The following is a 20,103-nucleotide window of genomic DNA, read 5'->3' as shown; positions in this document are numbered from 1 at the left end:
ACACACACACACACACTTTTGCGAAACCTGGGATACACATGCAAACCGACATCCACTGGCACACAGACACCGATGTGCACGCAAACACATGAAGAAACCACACAAAACGTACACGCACACGTACGTAATTCCAGTTAGTTCCTGTCACACATGCACACGAGGGAATGGGGATTTACTTCCCATACATTTGCTGTATTATGTATCCAGCTCCAGGCTTTAGGATGCCGAGACGCCCGCAAGATTTCAATAATGAAGTGAATCACCTTGAGAAGATTGATGTGACAAATGGGTCGGTGTGAGGGCTCTTTTTACCGGCGCAACACAGATAATCGGAGATCATCTCTGACCAATAAACAGCCAGAGCCATGCAGATTACTAAAAGGTCCGCATTTGTAGTGATGAAGCACAACAATGTGGCTGAATGCAACTGTTGGCATTACAGTAAATTGTCTTCTCATCAGTCCGAAGATAGTCTCGATTACAAAAAGCTTCACAAAAGCCCTCTGAGCTACAGTTTTTGGAAAGGAAAGAAAAGGGGCTCATTTAACCAAAAACAAACAGCTTCAGCATTATTAGCTTGCTAATTAGCACACCGGCTAGTTAACGAACGACGTCACAATGAGCTATGAGCTAAAAAGCCATTCATAAAAGCATTTTGGGGTGTTACCAAAGCACTGCAGTATTGCTCCTCTGTAAAGTTGTTAGACGTGTGAGAGGTACACAGCTGTAGCTGTAGATGAGTGCCAGGATATGCCATTTGGTCCCATTAGCACATCCTATTAAGTGCCCTGTGTGGGGTACGGGGGGGTCAACCATGTGTCGGAGTTTTAAAAGTCTCCAGTATGGGTTAAGCTCCAAAAACACTGGATCCAACAATTCCCATAATGCACCCCCCTCCTCCCCATATCTTGCCCTAACCAAGATATATTGAGGATGTCACTTAAGCCATAAAACCAACCCGTTCTCACACCCAACTTGTTAAATACTGCAGCTTTGGAAACTCAGAGCGTCACAGTTTGACGGCCACTGACCAACCAATGAGTGAGAATGTGTTCACACGATGTCGAAACAGTAGCACCCCAAAAGGGAAGACTACTAAATTGAGTTGGACATGTAAAAACCCTGGATTGCGCCTTTAAAAACGGTCTCCTTGCTGCTGCTAATACGACTAACTTTAACTAAATGTGTGTGTATCATGTCAGAGAATAAAGATGTCGGACATCCTTCACTCATCTGACATTATGCGGATAAAATCATGTCATTTTTGGTCCAAACACTATGAAACTCAATTGAGACGCGTCGTTTGTGTACATACAAACATATACTGTGGCTTCCTTTAGCACATCGACGCCAAAGATTGCCAACGAGGAATTTGGTACAGTCGGTCACCTGAGAGCTCTTCAAGTGCTTTCTGTTGTCATGTAAAAAAAAATAAATGATGTTCATAACTCCACAAGCTACACAGTTATTTGAACAGAAATCCTTGCATGCAAACGTGACAACAATTCATTGGCACTGCATTAAAACTTTCTATTGAGCATCGCCATCTCTTCCTTTGTGCCTCTCTGGAGCAAACAAATTAGAACTATTTACCGCCTACACGCTGCCGCGTGGAGACTATATTTAAACAGTAGCACTATGAGAAATGTGGATGCTTTAACATGTTTTAGCATGGGGAGGGGACTTGCTTAATGGGACTCTGGCTAAGCATGTGTAATTAAGAGCAGGGGTAAGTGGCGAGTTGCAGAGTGCATGGTGTGTGTGCGTGTGTGTGTGTGTGTATGTTTTTGGACGTGTGTGTGTGAGGGATATGGTAGCAGCATCAGGCCATGATGGAGTGCTTTGTGGAGCCAAACACCCATTCAGCAAGCTGTGTGCTCATTAATCCTGCCAAACTCCACTTGTTACATGCACGCACAGGAAATCATGAGGCTAGGTAAACAGGGAACTGCTGCGATCCATCACTGCACGCCAGCCAACACAGGAGCACACACTGATATGTGAGTGAAAACACACACACACACACATGGAGAGGTACATGCAAAATTAATAAGCTCACACCCAATGCAAACCTACAGTCAAAACAAACACAGCTCTTCATGAACCTGACAAATATGCAGGGATGAAGGGATGCAAACTAAATCTTGATTCAAATTCAAATCTGTCATCTTACAGTAGGCACACATCACACTGCTTCCCCCGTCAGAATGTTTGCTTAGCGCTGAGATGTAAGGGAGAAACGGCTCTCCTCCGTCTGTTACAGAGAAATCACATCCAGGGGCTGGTGAAGGCCCGCACGCCATTAGTGGAAAGAAATACTGCCACAAAGCCTGGAAAGAAATCAATAGAGCTTGACCCCAGTTTGACCTCTCGTTGAATGGAGAAGTTATGGTACCACGCTGGCCTCGACATAAGCCTATTTGATGTATATTTTCTAAACAACAGCTCCCTCTGCTCTCCATCTCTCCTTCCTTTCTTCCCCCATTGTTCTCTCGTCTCTCCCTACTTGCTTCAAATGCTTTGTTTCCATCTCCTAAATGCTTGTGAATACACACACACACACACACACACACACACACATCACATGACAAATGCAGTATAAGGCCAGTTACACAGCCCAGTGGTTAGATGCAGTGTTGGAGCAGATCTGTTATATCTATACGCCCGCCTGGCTGGAGCATTTACCGAAGCCATCAGCGAAACGACATTCCATATATCTTTGACAGAGAGGAGAACAATACTATTTACGCCAATTTTGCCCATGGACGAGGAGGGGGGAGTGTGTGTGTGGGGGGGATTCCAGTTAATGGGCAACTTCTTTTTTTTCCTCTTATTGTTTTAACATGCAGTTTTCAAAATGGCCACCCGTCAGGGGAACAGATGAGCCCCCGGTCCCAGGCTGCTGCGCACATGCTAATAAACCCTATTACATGGCTTCATGTACAAAACAAAACAAAATACGAGGCAGCGCCTTGACAAACAAGTCTGCTCTGGATTCACAGCACTCCATCACAGACGCTGAGAGTATAAGCTGCTGAATAAGATACTAAATCCTCATGCAAATAGACCTGACTGCAAAAAAACGGGTGCAACAGCAGAAGAAGAAAATCATCATTTGTCGTTTTTATGATTACAGATTTTACAGTCACAGCTTTCACTCGTCTCTGACCCACTCCGTTTTTCCATGTCATGGTGCAGCTGCAGGGTTCACCCAATTGAGCAGCTCATAATGTTTACCCAGCGCGCTCCACAGAGGCAGCCTGGGAACACGATCCCCGATGAGGTTAAAGGTCGCGGGTCGCTCAGGGTGACGCTCACGGGTTAGTGGTGGAGCAGGTTCAGGTTTGGGCTGGATGTAAAAGGTCAGCGGGGTCAGGTCACGTCAGAGAAAGGGCTAGCTGTCCGATCGAGTTAGAAAAAGGTGACACAAAAAATAGACGTAAGAACTAGCATGGCCATGGATGACAAAATAAAATGAATACTTCCTGCAAATATCACCCTTTCCCAGGATTATTTTTGAACACTTTTACAGTACTGACCTGAGGCTATCACGGCAAGGCCTGTGTGAAGTTGAAGATGAGGAACATCCATTGTTACTCGTGTTATTTTGATGGTTTGAGGAACAGCAGCACTGTTGCTGGACGTTGATATGTATCATTAAGTGTCTCTGACACAGCGCTGCAACTGTTAAATGCTCACCTGCAATGGTTAAGGATAACCGAGGTAACCGGTGCAGATTAAAAAGTTGTATTGCCGTTGGCATTTAAAGATTGGACCAGCGTTTGGTAGCGTTACTGCGATTTCAAGAAGACGTCTTGATCTTGTGTATATCTGAAATAAAGATAGACAAGTCAATAGAAGCCAGAAATCCTGGGTTCCTGCTAATATTTTCCCTGAAAACTGGAACAGATCATGATGACCAAAGACGCATGAATTATAAACACAATATGCAAAGGTGCTGCAACTGCAGGCTAAGAACAAGCACATTCTCAGTTATTTCTGTCTAGAATTCACCGTTCATAAACTAAATATACAAATAATGGGCAACAGCCCGCTTTCGAACCCTTTTCCTCCTCCCATTTCGGCTTCTTTTAAAAAAAGAAAATGGCCCACTGAACGCGTCGAACCAGTGTATCAAAGCCTAACGGACAGAAACGGAGCTCTCCCTCCCTCACGCCCAGCCAGCACAACATAAACAGACTCACAATGAAGCCGGTATGAATGGCAGACCTGTCAATCACAGGAAACCCATCCATCACCAGGCAATATACAAATGATCATCTCCTAGAATCATATTCACGGGGCACGAGCAAAACGCACACACACACACAAACGAGTACTGTAGAAAAATGCACAGACACAATCAAACGCAGGCTTAAACAAAAAAAAAGTACTCACATTCACATACAAAACGCACATAAACATACACACCGCCTCATCCAGACTGTAGAAGTCATCAGGGACCTGTAAAGCATTACCCTCTGTGTGACTCGAGCCACTCCAGAAATAGCCTCTGTAATGTATTCTTACCGCCACCGTCTCTTTTGCACAATAGTGCCCTTAATAACACACTCCATTTCTGTTGGCATAAATAAGGGCTCCATTTCCATCTTATTTCATGCAAATGAGAGCGCCGGCGCCCCAAACAGGTAGTGGGAGTAGTGTGTGAGTGGAGTGTGGAAGTGTGTAGTCGCCGAGTGTAGTGGCATGATTGGGAACGAGTGAATTCAAATGAGCGTTGGAGAGACCCCACAATGTGGCAACGACTCCCACGCCAGCCTGCCAACGGCGTGACAGACAACGTCACTTACGGGCCCCGCAGCCTGCACGGGGTGCCATTAAAGGGGCCTACACAAAACCAATATTTATCCAGGCAAATGGTTCTCTGGAGAGAGATTATTGATGCAGACACAAGGGGCTGCACTCCGGTAGTAGGCGCTGGTGCAGCCCACCACCAACGGCGTCTCTCCGATTTGGTGATTCCAGTGGTTCATCGTGTATTTCGGAGGGCAGCGATTGGCTCCCCGTATCTCTCACCATGCCGAGCACAAGCGACGCCACCAAGCGGCATTGGGACTACAGTGTTTCCCCCCTGGGGGATCATGTGACTGACAAGGACAGGCTGCACACAGATCACTTAAAAGCTATCCCATTAGCACTGCTGTGACATCACTGATGAGGGCGTGGTCACAAGTGAAAGCATTCACCCCGATCCAAGTGTCCAACCTCCAGGAAGGGTCAGCCACCGTTCAGAAGTGCTCCTCCATCATACGCTGTCTGCAATTTACTTCTTCATCCTGTGTGACAGAGAGATGCCATATATGGCTCTGTTAACAGTAGCGACCTGTCAATCACAAGGTAGCCACGCTCTAAAACCATACACTGCTTTCTCATCTATTTTACTCTAAACTAGACCATAATTTACGAAATGAACATCACGCTATATTGAAGAATACTTGAAGCTAGAGATTGAGACCTAAACCTTGCCCCCCATATGGGGTGAAATTGTGAGATTATTAAAATATCATAATCAGCCCAATCAGCACGATTTCTTTAAAAAAAAAAAAAAAAGCCAAAGACTGCTGTATTTGTATGTATTGAACACCATAAGTAATATACAAGTGAAATATATGGTTTGGTACATGAGAAAATTCAAATTGCACAGATGGTGCCCAAATGCCCATTTTGGAGAACTCTCCTAAATTCTCTGCACTAAAACCTCTCTAACTTTGTTCTGCTTCACTTTATCAAAGTCAAACTTTGCAGAGACTGGTCACATATTGCTATGATTTGAGAGAGGTTTAGACCTTTCAGCTGCATCATTCCAAAGAGATAAGCATCCTGAAAGTGCTTTTCTACCCTAGGCGAACCTGACACTTTCATTTTTGCTGCGTTTCATCTTTATGTACTCTTAACTAGTAACATATATACTAATATTTACACATCTGAACAAAAGCTCACATGGGTTGCCTTTATTATAATACCAACATTATTCAAATAGCCTTCGTGGTAGAGAAAATACACTCTTTTTAGTTTGGGTATGTTATTTCGAGCAGAGGCCTAAAAAATAAGCCGTTTTTTTAAAAGGATAAACTCATGTTTACAATGTTTACTGAAAAGTCGGGTCATTTTCTCAAAGGGTACATCCCAAGTCACTTATTATTATTACTAAGTCCGTGAGGGTTTAGTTCTGTCCCACTGTCAAATCTTTAAGTGTTTGAGGGCTCTCTGGCAGACATTTTGAGCATTTTGTGATTAGATGCCGACTTTGTCCAAGGGAATTACCCACAATTCATTGCAATGTGACGTTAAACACGCAGTTACCAATGGAAGAATGGAGGGGGGAAAAAAAGGTAAACAAAGCGGACGGCACGTAGGTGTTCAGCTAGATCATTTGAAATGACCTCTAATCTCGTGAGGAACAAGCCTGGAAGACTCATGGCTCTCCTCTCTGAGGAGCCATGAGCGAGGATGCACGTGAGCGGGCTTCCAGGAAGTGTTTCAACGCCCGACACGCCCCCTCATTGTTCAACAGTTATTTGATTGATCACTGGCGTTTCATCCCAGAGTGAAGACGGATCACATAAACTCTATATATTTGATTTGTTTTCTGATTCACCATCTGGTTAAAATATATATTCAGTCTAGGTCCGAACAACAAATAGGACCACAAACAACTTGCTTCATTTATTAGAAAGAAGTCTTTTTTTTTTTTAATCTGTCATTTCCCTCAATAACCTTTATTGTAAAAACAATTCATAGTCATTTCCATTCAGCCACGTGAGGCTGATCGTTCCTGAGTGTCGGGTTTGACGAGTTATGTCATTTCAATTTCACCCGAAACATTGAGCCTAATAACTGAATAGCAGTGTTCAAGAGAAACCATAAAGGTATTCTGGGTTATTTAAATCATGACGTCACAATAAGAATTTCAAAACGTACAAGACGCAAATAAATAAGACAAACGCATTCCCCTGGCGAGAGATGTGATCGGAGTAACAAATCAGATTTGCCTGCAGCCTGCATTGCAATCTAAATAATAACCTCCACTCCAATAACCTACATCCACATGGAGAGAGAGATGTACATGACACCATGCGTATGACACCTTTTCTGCATTAACGGCTTCCAGGTGTAGCGACAGTAGGCCGTAGTAGACTTCGCCCTCCTTAGACATGTAGCTACATTCTGGGGTGGTCGTGAAGATGCAATGTGGGCACCTTGAGAACTAAAGCATGGGCTGCTGGTGTTTCCTCAGACTAGTTATTGATGGCACTGATCATTTGTGACATTTCACTCAAATACAGCATATTATGAGTCCAGTTACCGTAACCCTGTGTTTATTTTCTGCCCTTTACAGCAATACAAACTCATTTTCAGGATCCATAGAGCTGAAGTTGTATATGTGGTCTTGGAAAATCGCCAAGATCACAGCTGATTTTTTTTTATACAAAAACAGCCAATGGCAATAGCCGATTCCTGGGGCGGCTTCTGGTCTTGTTACGTCATACTGTGGTGTCGGATAAGTGTGTGTGAAAAACATACATGATCGGCTTGTGTGAACTGTTCTTATCCTTGAAATTGGTATCGCTCTTGGAGTTTGTATCCAGTCTCGGTTGCTTTCCTCTGAACTTCCCGACCAATGCGTTTTCAGTGTGGGCGATTTTCTGACAGCTTTTCTCCCCCCTGGGCTTCATTCTGTTGATGACGCTTGAGTTTTTTCCTTTGAGTTTCTCTTTTACCCCGGTCTTCTTCTGTTGCAAACACATCAGGAGTGTAGGCAGACATGTGGGCATCACTTTCGGAGGAGAACTTGGCTTCACTTTGTACCAATCGGTGAGACAATGTTACAGAAATGTATTGCGCAATGTTTGACTAAAAACTCCTTGGAACCAAAGTTAATTAGGATTACATAACTCGTTAGGGAGACGCAGCACTCGAGGAGCACTCGGCGAAGTCGGGGAGTGGAGGTGGAGAGGAGAAAAGGTTTACAGGGGTGGATGGTGGTCAGATAAAACAGCTCCACACTCGCTTCAAGGAAAGGTTAATGTCTCTCTCTCGAGTTCTCCATCTCTGCCTCCCTCGCTTTCCCAGCTGAGGTCTGTGTGACTTACAGCAGGTCCAGACTGCATTAGATTAAATCATAAATTACCCCCCCTCCACCTCCTCCCACCCCCATATCTGCATCCCCCCCCCCCCTTCCTATCTCACTCTTCCCTCTCCCGTCCTCACCCCTATCTTAATCTCGCTCCCTTTATTCGCCTCTATTCCATTCCCCATGTATTTCTCCTGCTCCCCCACTATTATTTCTCCCCAGCTCTAATCATTATTCTCTTTTCTTCCTCCCCTCCTCACATTTCTCTCGCTCTCCCTGTCGTCTACAATATGAATGTACTTCTGTTCGTAGGAGTACTACAGGGAGTTTGGACAGCAGGCCATGTGGGTGAAAGCCTGCTGGTGTGATGTGCTGTACGGTCTTACAGCGTGTCTTTGTTGCAGTGTGGCGTACGCCTTCATGCTATCATGTCCTGTTTGTGGAGGTTTGAGGTTAAAGATTCATCCCATACTATAAAAAGGTCCATGTGGTACACCGGGAAATCGTATTGAGACGTTTTTTAGCCTTGTAGTCAGATTAAAGTCTTTGCAAAACCAGAAACACGAGAGAAAAAGTGTAAAGAAAGCATTAAATCATCAATTTGTGAGGATGACTTTTAGCCTCAATCACTTGCAATTTAATACCAATTCCGCAGTAGTGAAACATGTTAAAAAGAACAGCAAAAATAGTGAATAGTTCCCATCTGGAAACGATGAACAGATCCAATGTTTCAAATATTTAATTGACTTTTGAGTAGTAAATATACCAGTTAATGTTGCAAGCTGCGTATTAATATGAATACTTCTGCAAGTGTCCAAATTGTTAATCCTTTCACGACCTTTCTTGAATGACTTTCAAGAATAAATAAGGGTTATTGGCAAGATTAATCTTTTTTTTCCCCCTTTGTCTTTTTAAAAAGAAACAAATCACTTGATTTGCACAAGACATTATTACAGACACATAAGATAGTGTATGAAAAGAAGATTAAGAAGGGACTGAGGAGGTGTATGTGTAGAGTGTGGGGAACACTGAGTACACTCAGAGTGGACAGGCAGATACTTTTACGAGAATACTCGCAAACAAAGAAGGGGTTTCTGGGTAATTATAGTATGCAGAGGCTCCAAGAGGACCTCTGTGCACACTTCCAAACGCTGTATATTTGTTGTCCTGTGCACCAAACTGTTTGGTTCTGCAGGGATGGATACCCAGACACCGAGAAGTTTCATTTGGTTTATGTATTATTATGAGTTAGTCTTATTTTCTCACGACAGAAATAGGTTTGCAGCCTCAGGTTTCTGTATTTCCTGTGTTTATTGTTGTGGGTTTTCTGCCCTCTCACGCACACATTCATAGTACGATGACAGACACCTATGTGGACGCCTGCACACATCGTCGGTTATTGTTTATAGACTTACAGGCACCGAGGCATGTTCCAGGCTTAACGGAGCGTTGGTGGGATAAGTAAAAGCCCAGGCAAAAAAAAAGAAAAATAAAGAAAAAACATTCGCTCCATTCAACCCCCACACACACTTTGCTCCACCGCTCCGCTGGAGAAAAAAAAAGGGGGGAATAAAATAGAGTGACCCTGCCACTAGCAGCTCTTTTCTCCCCCCACTGTTCTCTTCTTCCTCCCCCTTGCCGCGTGAAATCAAATTTCCATGTGGCTCCCGTATCTGTTGCACAGCGAGGTGATTTATCAGGGATGCAAAGAGCATGCAGAAACAATCTTTATTACATCCATTTCCTGCTTGTCAGCCGGGATCATGTTGGCTGTTCATTAAAGGCGCGGCGCAGGTGAGGAGAATGCATCCCGATGCCTTGATAGATTGTCTGCTCCCCTGTGGTGACAGCAGCTGGATGGATTGAACAGCGGGGGGCAAGAAGGGTGGAAAGAAAAGCGCTGACTCCGTCGCTCCCCCTGTCAGACACACTTTTACATCGCCGGCCAGTGTCATTTCTACCGAACAGCCGCACACGCAGACTTCTGACACTCTCTGGACTGCAGCCAGGAGCCTGCCTTAATGCATGGGTGCATAAACACCGTGAGCATGATGTCAAACACACACACACACACATTGGCTTCCTCTGCTGAAAACACCCGGCCTGATAAACTCCTGTGAGGATAAAATACATAAAACTACCACAAAATAAGTAGAATAAATGAAAATAAATGTTCATTATGATAACAAAAGAAATTACACTCATACAGGTATCTCCAATTTGTTTAGCTACCGGTCAATGACTTGGTGGCGAAAGATAATCATGCTAATCATGCTAATCATGCTCTTAAGTTTGTGTTTCCTCTCCAGCCGGCTGTGTGTTCACTGGTCTGTGTGGGGCACCTTTTCAAGTGCGCAGTGATTAGGGAAATTATGGCCTGTTTTATTTACACAGCATAGGGAAAATACAGTCAGTTTGCGCTGAGACTCGAGTAATAATATTATGAAAGAAGTCACTAAACCCGCGTGGAGGAGCAGATACAAATCACTAGCATGCGATATCAGTCGTTTCGGTAGGAATCAATTAAAAGCCAAAGCTGTTCTTTTCTTTTTTTTTTTTTTTTTTTTAAATGGCAATTTGGCAGCTGTTGGTCATATATGGTGAGTATTTTTGGATAACTCATACTTTGAGTACTGTAATAAGAGTAATTGGATAACAGCATACCAGGTTCAGACCATGTACTTTATCATGACGTCATGAATAAACAGAAAAAAAAAGACAAAGAAATGTCCAAAAATACATATTTCATTTTCCGAACTGACTTATTTTGGGAGAAATGGACGGTTTCTGTAGGACACGGACACGAGTAGACGGGAGACGAAATGCGTGTCATGCTGTAGACTCAGCTCATTAAGTCAATCAGCTGGGACTGTAGCTTCTCAAATAAATACAGCTCTGCTTCTTACAGCAGCTACGTAAGCATTCATAATCAGCCATAAAGTGTTTTATCACATCTCCTACACCAACAGACAAACACATACGGTATGACAACATACAGTAAATACAGCTCTGCATCTATATTGGGCTCACATTATTCCCTCAGTGGAGTGCTTTTCAAGATACAACTATAAAAGCCCACCACCTTCGCCTTCCTGTAATTCCTAGGACATAAAAAAGATGTGTACATCTTCTATAGAGTGCAGTAAAGAGAGATAGAGAGATTGGATCAAATTGATGTTTACCTGTATCCGACATGCTATTGAGACTCTTTGCAAAGACGACAGCATTTAATTTTTATTTTTTTTAAAAAGGAACATTTTCTTGCTCATTGCACATCAGTGTGACATTATGGGAATCTCTGCTCACTGAATTCTCTTTAACACTGCCCAGTCTTCTTTGTGTGTATTCCACCTCTTTTTTTTCCTCTTTCTCCCTCCCTTCCCCGGTCTAATTTGCGTCCTGGGCCTTCTCTGTGTACCAATGACATGTAATGACAATGGCGTGAGCGCCAATCGATACCGGAGTGCTTTTTTCGGGACCCGCCGAGCCAGGAGGGACGGAGGCCAGCGTTGATCGCGGGGGTGACGGGGACACTGTGGGGCTGTCGTGGGGGGGGAAAAGGTGGGAGGGAGGTTGGCTGGATGCCATTTCACTGATGAATCTATACGCTTAACCTCACTCATGGCTTCATGTTTACGGTGATGTGCACTGTCTGTGACAGTCGCGTCAGGTAGTTACGATGGGCCCAAGAAAACACGAGTTACCAGTTATGAAGCACACACACACACACACACACACACACACACACACCCTCTTATCGTCATCTCACGTGTCTTGACATTGGATGATATCAAGATACATGTAGCATTAACTTGTTGTTATTGCTACTGTCTATTTGACCCCCTCTCGCACAAACAAAACATGATGGAGATGGGATTAACCTCTCCAAGGGCAAATGTATAGAAAAAGGAACCAATGTCTTGCCAATTTAAGTTTTTCTTTAAAAAGAAGGGTGGAAATCTAGCCCCCGTCCCCCACAGGCCAACGGTACCGTCTATATTTATGGCCCTGAACATCTCGTAGTCTTTTATTCCTGATATGAATGGGTCCTATGGCCTCATGAATCAAAGCACGCATAGAGCAAGTTCTAAAAACATGCCCATATGGACAAGAAAGTTGCTATTCATCAAACATGCGCACGCGCAAACATGTACACAATGAACGAAGATAAATATCACCTGTTCCATATTAATGGGTTACAATCTACAATCCTTTTTCAAAGATCTAGAAAAGGAAGGCTTCCTTTTTATTTTTCTTAATTTGTCGTTTTAATCTACAAAACATGAGGAAAAACCGCGATTAAAAGGCCATCGACATCAAATGTCTTGTTTTGTCCAGCTAGCCGTCCAAACGTATTTAGTTTACTATAATGTAAGACCAAGAAAAGCAACCAATCACATTTGAGAACCTGGAATCGTCCCGTTTCTGGCACTTTTCCTTGAAAAATTACTTAAAACAACCAATTATCACCGACTTGCAGATTCATTTTTTCTGTAGATCGACTCATGGATTAATCCACTAATCATCGCAGCCCTGCTTCATTTCTTGTGACATAGTTACCGTGGTTTGACAGCGAGTGATGGAGAGAGCACAACTGTGTGCACAGGTAACCCACCTGTCGCTACCTTACAAATGCACCGCATGATCAAATCAAGCACGTCTTATTGGTCATCGCTGAGAATGCTACGATTGCCACACTAACTGAAATATACAAGCAGAAAATATACCTGGCTGAGGTAACTCAATTATAATACATGCAGACTGATTACGACAGAATGTCATTAAAGTATCTTCTGGATCTCTGAAAACAAGATGAAATGAAATAGCGACGTTATTGGCATTATATTGCTCTGACTATTTTTTCAAAACACACAAGTAATGCACACAATTGTGGGTAAGCACATTGGCGAGCGAGGCCCCATGATTTTATTGAGTTGTGTTTTGTAAGGGCCATGCTGAAGTCCATTAAGGTGGAGTAATACAATTAATGTAATGCAACCATATCTAATGGTGCGACTGCGGGACAACCGTCTGAAAGAGGAGCGTCGGAAGCAAACCCGGACGCCGGCATGCAAATTGAAGGTGGCGTGGTGAATGGGAGTCGACGCTTGTGGAGGGCCGACCCCCGACGCCAATTACATTACCTCTAAAAACAGAGGGATTGGATTGAAGGGTGGAGATCGAGGAGCAGGTGTGGGGGGGGGGGGAGGGGTTCACTCAGAGAAAAATAATTTATTTCATTGTGATATGAAAATCAATAGGCATCGATTGAAAGGTGGCTAAAAGGTGAGCGTGTACACAATCTTTCAGCTGCGAGAGGCCGACTGTCTGAGGGGAGGAGAGACAGAGGAGGGAGAAAAAAGGAAAAGGGTTGGCCAGAGGGAGGAGTCACCTCGTAGTTAACAAAGTGGGAACAGGAAAATAGAAGAGGGAAAGTGTGTGTGTGTGTGTGTGTGTGTATATATATATATATATATATATATATATATATATATATATATATATATATATATATATATATATATATATATATATATATATATATATATATATATATATAAATAAATGAGAGCGAGAGAGAGCTCTCTTGTCCGGTGGAATCAATACAGAGAGGTGGAATACAATCGCCTCGGAGGAGAGGAGATTCAGTGGTGCAAGTCTAATACTCTCCGCCTCATACACATACATATACACTAATACGCAGACACACACACACACACACACACGCGCTCGCTCGCCCCTTCTCTGAATCCTTTTTACTCTTGCCTGAAATTTCCCTCTATATCTTTCCTCTATTAAATGTATTTCTCTTTTTCTCTGACTTGCTTAGCTCATTCTGTATCCGCCCTCCAGCCCTCGCCACACACACACACACACACACACACACACAGAGTAGGGATGCACAGCGAAGAGAAGACCTTCTGTCCACAGCAGTCCACCATAATAGCAGCATCTTCCGTCAAAGACGGACAGCCAAGTAAGAATCAACCCACATGCAAGCAGAGAGAGACGTGCATGGGCGTAAGTGGATGGAAAAAAAAACACACGCACGCACACACACACACACGCACAAATGTCATATCTTGGAAGAACGGCGCGTTTATAGGACATTTTCTCAACTTCCACGCACATACTGCGGAGTCAGAGTCACTTGGTGCAAGTACAAAAGTGTCACATGAACACTTTTAACACACACACATACCAAACGGCACCCTCCAACGCCACTCCAGCTCGATCAGCACTTCAGACTAGTGAGGCTTCAATTAGTTCTTGATGAATGAGCCCATAAGATGCCGCTCTCTCATTTCCCTTGTTGCCAGATATCCCAGCAATCAGAGAGAAATGAATTCTCATTGTGGCGTGACTGAGGCGAAGATGACTGAGGCGAAGATGACGATGGCGGGGCGGGGAGGGACACCAACATAAATCAATCACCCTCTCCATTGAGGGGTCCGAGTTCAGCTTAGTCGCACCAAACTTGACGAGTCTTCGCGATCCTAAAATCTATTTCAATAGCGCTTCCAGATATTTTAGATGTCTGCCCTTGGCCTTATTGTAATAAACAGATAGGTGTACGCTTAAAAATGATGCTTCCAGCTCATACACAACCAGAAAGAACCCTAACGCAGGAGTCCTGTACAAACTAATAATCTGTTATAGTCAAGTGTCAGCATCATGTACCCTGTGTGCCTATTTAAAAAGACGTGTTGGACTCACCGTCATCAATGATGCTGACCACCACTCCGTCACCGGTGACGTTGTTGATCCAAACCGGCATCACATTCAGGTCAACCCCGCTGGAGTTGTACTCGCCCTGTGCAAACTAAAACAGACACACACACACACACACACACACTATTATCACAACTTAAAATGGACAATGGCAATGACATGTTTATTGTTGAAAATAACCCAAAAATTAATCTGCACCCAAAGCCAGCGGTTTTGCCAGGGCATCGTCATTGGACATTCGTTGTTTTTTTTCTTCTTCTTTTCATTTGCACCAGTTTGTACATTTTTTTGTTGTATTTTTACATATTCGGTGGCACAATTTTGGAACTCCTTGTGGAACGTAATTGCACTTACGTTTCTGCCCGCTTGTCCCTGCAGAGCATTCGCCTGCATCATCCTGCTCTCCTCCTTCAGTGTGTGCCATGCATTTCTAACGTCTCCTCTTCCCCCCCCCCCCCCCCCCCCCCCCAATGTACCCTTCATGACCCGTTCTAGACGCTACTGCGGTTCCCTGCTCCTGCCCAGCTGCTCAGGCAGACACGTGTCCTCACCTGCAGATTACATTTCCTTCCTACTTATGATACATTCATTCCACCCCCGACCTCTTCTCCACATTACACCGTTATGCCGTAGTCCCAAATAATTGATAATGGAACAAAAAGAACAAAAACACGCACGCACAGGATTACGGTGGCATCCGAGTGCTTAAATCCAACAACAGACGTTACATAGTGCGTTACTGCACCGTGCCACCTCTGCATGAAAAATAACTTAGCCAATAAGAAGACAGAATATTGATGAGACCTGTCGTAAAGGATTGGAAAATATATTAAAACTCCCTTCAAAATCTGCTGCATCTACTACAGTTAAGCTAACCTACTGTTTTTACTCGTGAAACATTCCTCTGTTTCTTTCACAGCTCACAAGGGCAATGTTCAAGTATCAACAAGTGGGACAAGAAAAGTCTGTATCCATTCCCCCATCAGGAAATATGTTGTTTTCTTGTGAGATACTTTCTGCAGAATCTGTACGGTGTGCATGAATGGACATATTTAGTTGGAACACAGAGAATATGTGCACATCCTTGTGTGTGACCGCACTAAGACACAGTATGTGTGGTTCAGAGTGCATAAGGAGCCCAGAGAGTTCATGAAGGAAGTCACAGGGACAGATATTTCATCCTTGCGCCTCAAACCACAAATCCATCCACCTTCAAACAAGCGCACACACACCTGCGCAGACATTCGACAGGATAAAAAGAGCCATTGTTGCAACTCCCATGAGCCTTGGTGGCCACAAAAAGAACATTCACCTGAAAACACCAACACCATCATACAAATAGAATACTTGTACTTGAAATGGTCAGATGTCCACACAAACTATACAATTAAAAACACAATAGATGCACATAAAAAATAATCACACACACACACACACATAAAAAGGCAATGAACAAACTGTCTTACCAAAAATGTCAGCAGCTGCCCACATACAAACGTCCAATTTGATATTCAAAGTGAGTTGTTCAAGAATCTCCAACAATGGGGGAGAAAAACTGCTCAGTAGGGGATACGGTAGGCGTGTGTGTGCGTGTGTGTGTGTGTGTACACTTGCATCATTATCCAACAGTGGACCTCAGTCATTACACGTTCACAAACAGTGGACCAATGAGCAAATTTGGGACATTTTGAAAGTCATGCTTTAAAATCACGTTGAGATTGTGTCGAAGAGACTCTAGTAAATTGATATACATTTTAACAAACAAGGGACTGGCAAGCGTGTGAATATTAAAAGTCACTCAGCACTGCCCCCGCAGGCTGGAGAATGGATTGCAACGTCTCACAAACACGTCAGCTATTTATTCCGGGTTCGCTCCTCTCCTCTTTCCCAGTCATCTAATGGTTTGACAGAACTTCCCTGAGGCCAGCTGAAAGTCTTTTTTTATTGAATACATTTCTGAAAGGGAGTCTCGACTCATTTACTATTCTTGAACCTATTCAACCGGTGTTCACCAAAGTTAAAATGTCGGCTATTGGGGTTGTGATTTGATAGGTAGACATCGGTAAAGGGTTGCAATTCCCCTCCTTACAATTTTCTCTAAAAATGAAAAAAAAAGCATATTTGCATTTATATTATAGGGAAAAAAATACAATGAGTTGTTGTTTTTAAAATGACCAGAGTAGTGTATAACAATAGTCCACTGTTGGCAATTTAGAAAAGTATGTATGTATGTATGAATGTGTGACAGAGAGAGAGAGAGAGACATTTATATTGAGGAAGAGCCTCTTTGTGTCCATGCGTATGTTTGTGCGTGTGCTCGGGGGGTTGCATCTAGGGAGCAGTGCTGCTTTGTAGTGTGTAGGAATAAAGCAGATGAATGGTGGCGGCTAGCAAGCTAATGTCCACCCCATCACGAGGACCGGCTCTGGGGAGTGTGCACACACACACACACACACACACACACACACACACACACACACACACACACACACACATACACGTGCAAAGAAACAGACATACACCTTTGTGAACTTGGATATAATCCCAGAGTGATCTCTCTCTCTCTCTCACTCACTGGAACACAACCAACATATTTAAATGTTTCTTGATTATTGAGTTAATGATAATGATAATGTAATCACTTGTATTATAGGGCTGGGCATAAAACTTCAATATGTGGCGGGTACCAACCCAAAGCTGTCGAGCTACTTCAACTGCTGTATATCATGAAAAGAACAACAATGTATCAGGTAGCATATCCGTGCAAATATGGCAAACATAAAAAAATGCCCAGTCTACATTAATTAGCGGAATTTGAACAGAATTTTGTTTAAGCAGTTTAATCCAAACAATTTTTGGGATAAGCTCATTGTTCACATCCACAACATTAGCCATCGCCTCTTATTCAAAGACAGTTCGGAGAAAAGATATCACTCAAGATATTAGTGGAGACAGAAGAGACAAAGAATGGAGGAGGGAGTGGTACATTGTTCCAAGCGAACAACTTTGATTTCATTTGTGCATAGAAGAATATGGATAATACAAAATAAAGCCTGTAAATGCAGCCGTTGAATATTTTGTGCAACGATTTTACTAAAAGGAATAACATTTTTATACCCGAAGGTTTTGTACTGCTGTTGTTCTGCACAAACACATTTTGGCCAAAGCACGTGAACAAGATGCTGCTGAAGGGATGAGCGTGTCTCGTTTCAGCGCTGTGTTGCTCCGAGCCTCATCAATCCTCGACATCTGTCTCAGTTCAACATGGACAACCCCATTCACCTCCTCCCTCTCTCTCGCTCTCCCTCTTCTTCCTTTCCTCCATAATCTACGTACCTCCCTCTCTCTTCTGTCTCTCTCTCTAGTCACACATGAAAGCCTGCCTGACGTATGCCTGTCAGATGAACATCCTTCACCACGAGGACAAGAGCTGAGAGGAGAGAGAGGAGGCTCCCGGATAACACCAATGAACACAAACACACACACACACACACACACACACACCAGTTCCCACTGCATGGGCCAGAGCGGGTCATTGAAGGTGAGGGACTGGTCACTCTTATTCTCCTCCGGCTGCCTGTCGGATGCAGACTCTCTCCTCTGGGAACCTGCAAGCACACAGAGCGATCATGTGTGGAGTTTTTTTTTTTCTTCCCCTTCTTATTTTGAACTCTGACACCAGGAAGTCCCTGGTCTCAAACCAATGGTGAAAGGCCTCCCAAATTCCCCTCCTCTCCAGTGAGGTGGAATACTGTCGGAGGATTAGCATGTCATTAGCATATCATTAACATCTCATTACTGCCGCACAGCTTGGCTCGCTGTCTGTTGACGTGCTATCAGCTCATCAAGGCCTGCACCTTTCTCTCCATACACTACATGCACATTCATTGGCACTCCGTCTCGCTTTCTTCACACGATGGATATGAATCAGCTTGTTTCATAATATATACTGTATGAGTTATGAAATTAATACCGTACTAGTTGGTAATGGGAATCCCCCATTTCTGAATCGTCTTGAAAACACTGCACACAAACAAGCATGCATATATTTAAAGCATCAGTATTAATTAGGGGTGAAATGCAACATGTATTGATCCCGAACCATTTGATTCGGTGTGCAACTTTCTGCGGTTCATGACTCATGAATCAAGTAATTGCTTCCACATTAGCCAACCACACTTTAATTAGGTCTTCGCATGTTTGCAACATAAATTATATGCGCCAGTCCCAAGATGTATAACTCATATACAGATTGCCGTCAGGACAATACAAATCTCTGAGCCCTATATGTACGTCCTGCTTTCAGAGAGCCTTAAAGGAAAGTCTACTACTCTTAACAGCGTCAGCAGCAGCATTTAGGGACCTGCTTTTAATGCCGTGACACCTGAGAGTCTAATGTCAAAGTCTTCACTTCCAATGTTGTTTCAGGGAACAATCAACAGCAGTCAAAAAGAGCCGCAATATGATAGTTATGTCCTATCGAATGTTAAGTCAGAGAAACAACTTCCAAAAATAATGCGTTTACATTTTTCATGTTAGAGATGACTGGCTGATCAGGGTCAGTCGGGGCATATTTTAAAGGATCTATCGATAATCGATCCCTTCTTTCTCGGACCCTGCTGTGTTTTCTCCACCTTGGCCTGCATTGTACAAGAGGTGTTTTCTGTGGTGCCAACAACTCCAACAGAGTGAGACATCTTCCCAGCAGGTATAGGTATATATTTATATTTAAGTACTTGATCAGACTCGTTATCAGCGAGTGGTAAAAGTTGTCTTTCCTGTCTAAAATGTATGTTATTGACATTAATGTGATCAGCAGACACAATACAATGACGTCATTGGCACATGTTTACATTACTCCAGCACCAGGGACTTGTCAGTAATACTAAAGTATATACCTGCTCAAATGTTTGCATCTATAGGTGAAGTAGATCACTTGTTGTATATTTATGGACTTTTAGAAGGATGGCTGAGAATTTGTATTTAGGTAGTTGATCGTCCTTTTATAGATTTATTGTTGCAGTTGTCAGACTAATTAAACAAAACATTAGAAATAGAAGCAACCCAAGCGACAAAGTGCCACACCACACATCCAGACCCAACAGATTCATTATAAGATGGACTGATGAGTAAAATTAGGGTCTTAATTCCAGTACAAGCAATGGGAGCCAATACTAATAATAAAATAATTCTTCCTTTGTCAATCCTACCAAGTATACAGCAATAACATGGTCATATTATAATTGCTCCTACTAGATATTAGCTGGTAAGAATAT

At 43.2% G+C, this 20,103-nt stretch overlaps 1 protein-coding gene across 1 annotated transcript in view; it reads right to left on the bottom strand.

Moving 5' to 3' along the window:
- Positions 1-20,103, bottom strand: part of LOC117727952 (neuroendocrine convertase 1-like) — a 142,524-nt gene that overhangs the window by 94,309 nt on the left and 28,112 nt on the right. Inside the window, exons 6-7 of the mRNA XM_034528504.1 lie at positions 18,332-18,435; positions 14,813-14,918 (exon numbers count right to left, since the gene is read on the bottom strand). Coding sequence (XP_034384395.1) covers positions 14,813-14,918; positions 18,332-18,435 — 210 coding nt within the window. The remainder of the gene's footprint in view (positions 1-14,812; positions 14,919-18,331; positions 18,436-20,103) is intronic.

Source organism: Cyclopterus lumpus, chromosome 25, assembly GCF_009769545.1.
Source record: "Cyclopterus lumpus isolate fCycLum1 chromosome 25, fCycLum1.pri, whole genome shotgun sequence".
Taxonomy (NCBI): Eukaryota; Metazoa; Chordata; class Actinopteri; order Perciformes; family Cyclopteridae; genus Cyclopterus; species Cyclopterus lumpus.
Note: the sequence above shows the minus strand (reverse complement) of the source record. Positions and strands in the feature narration are given on the sequence as shown.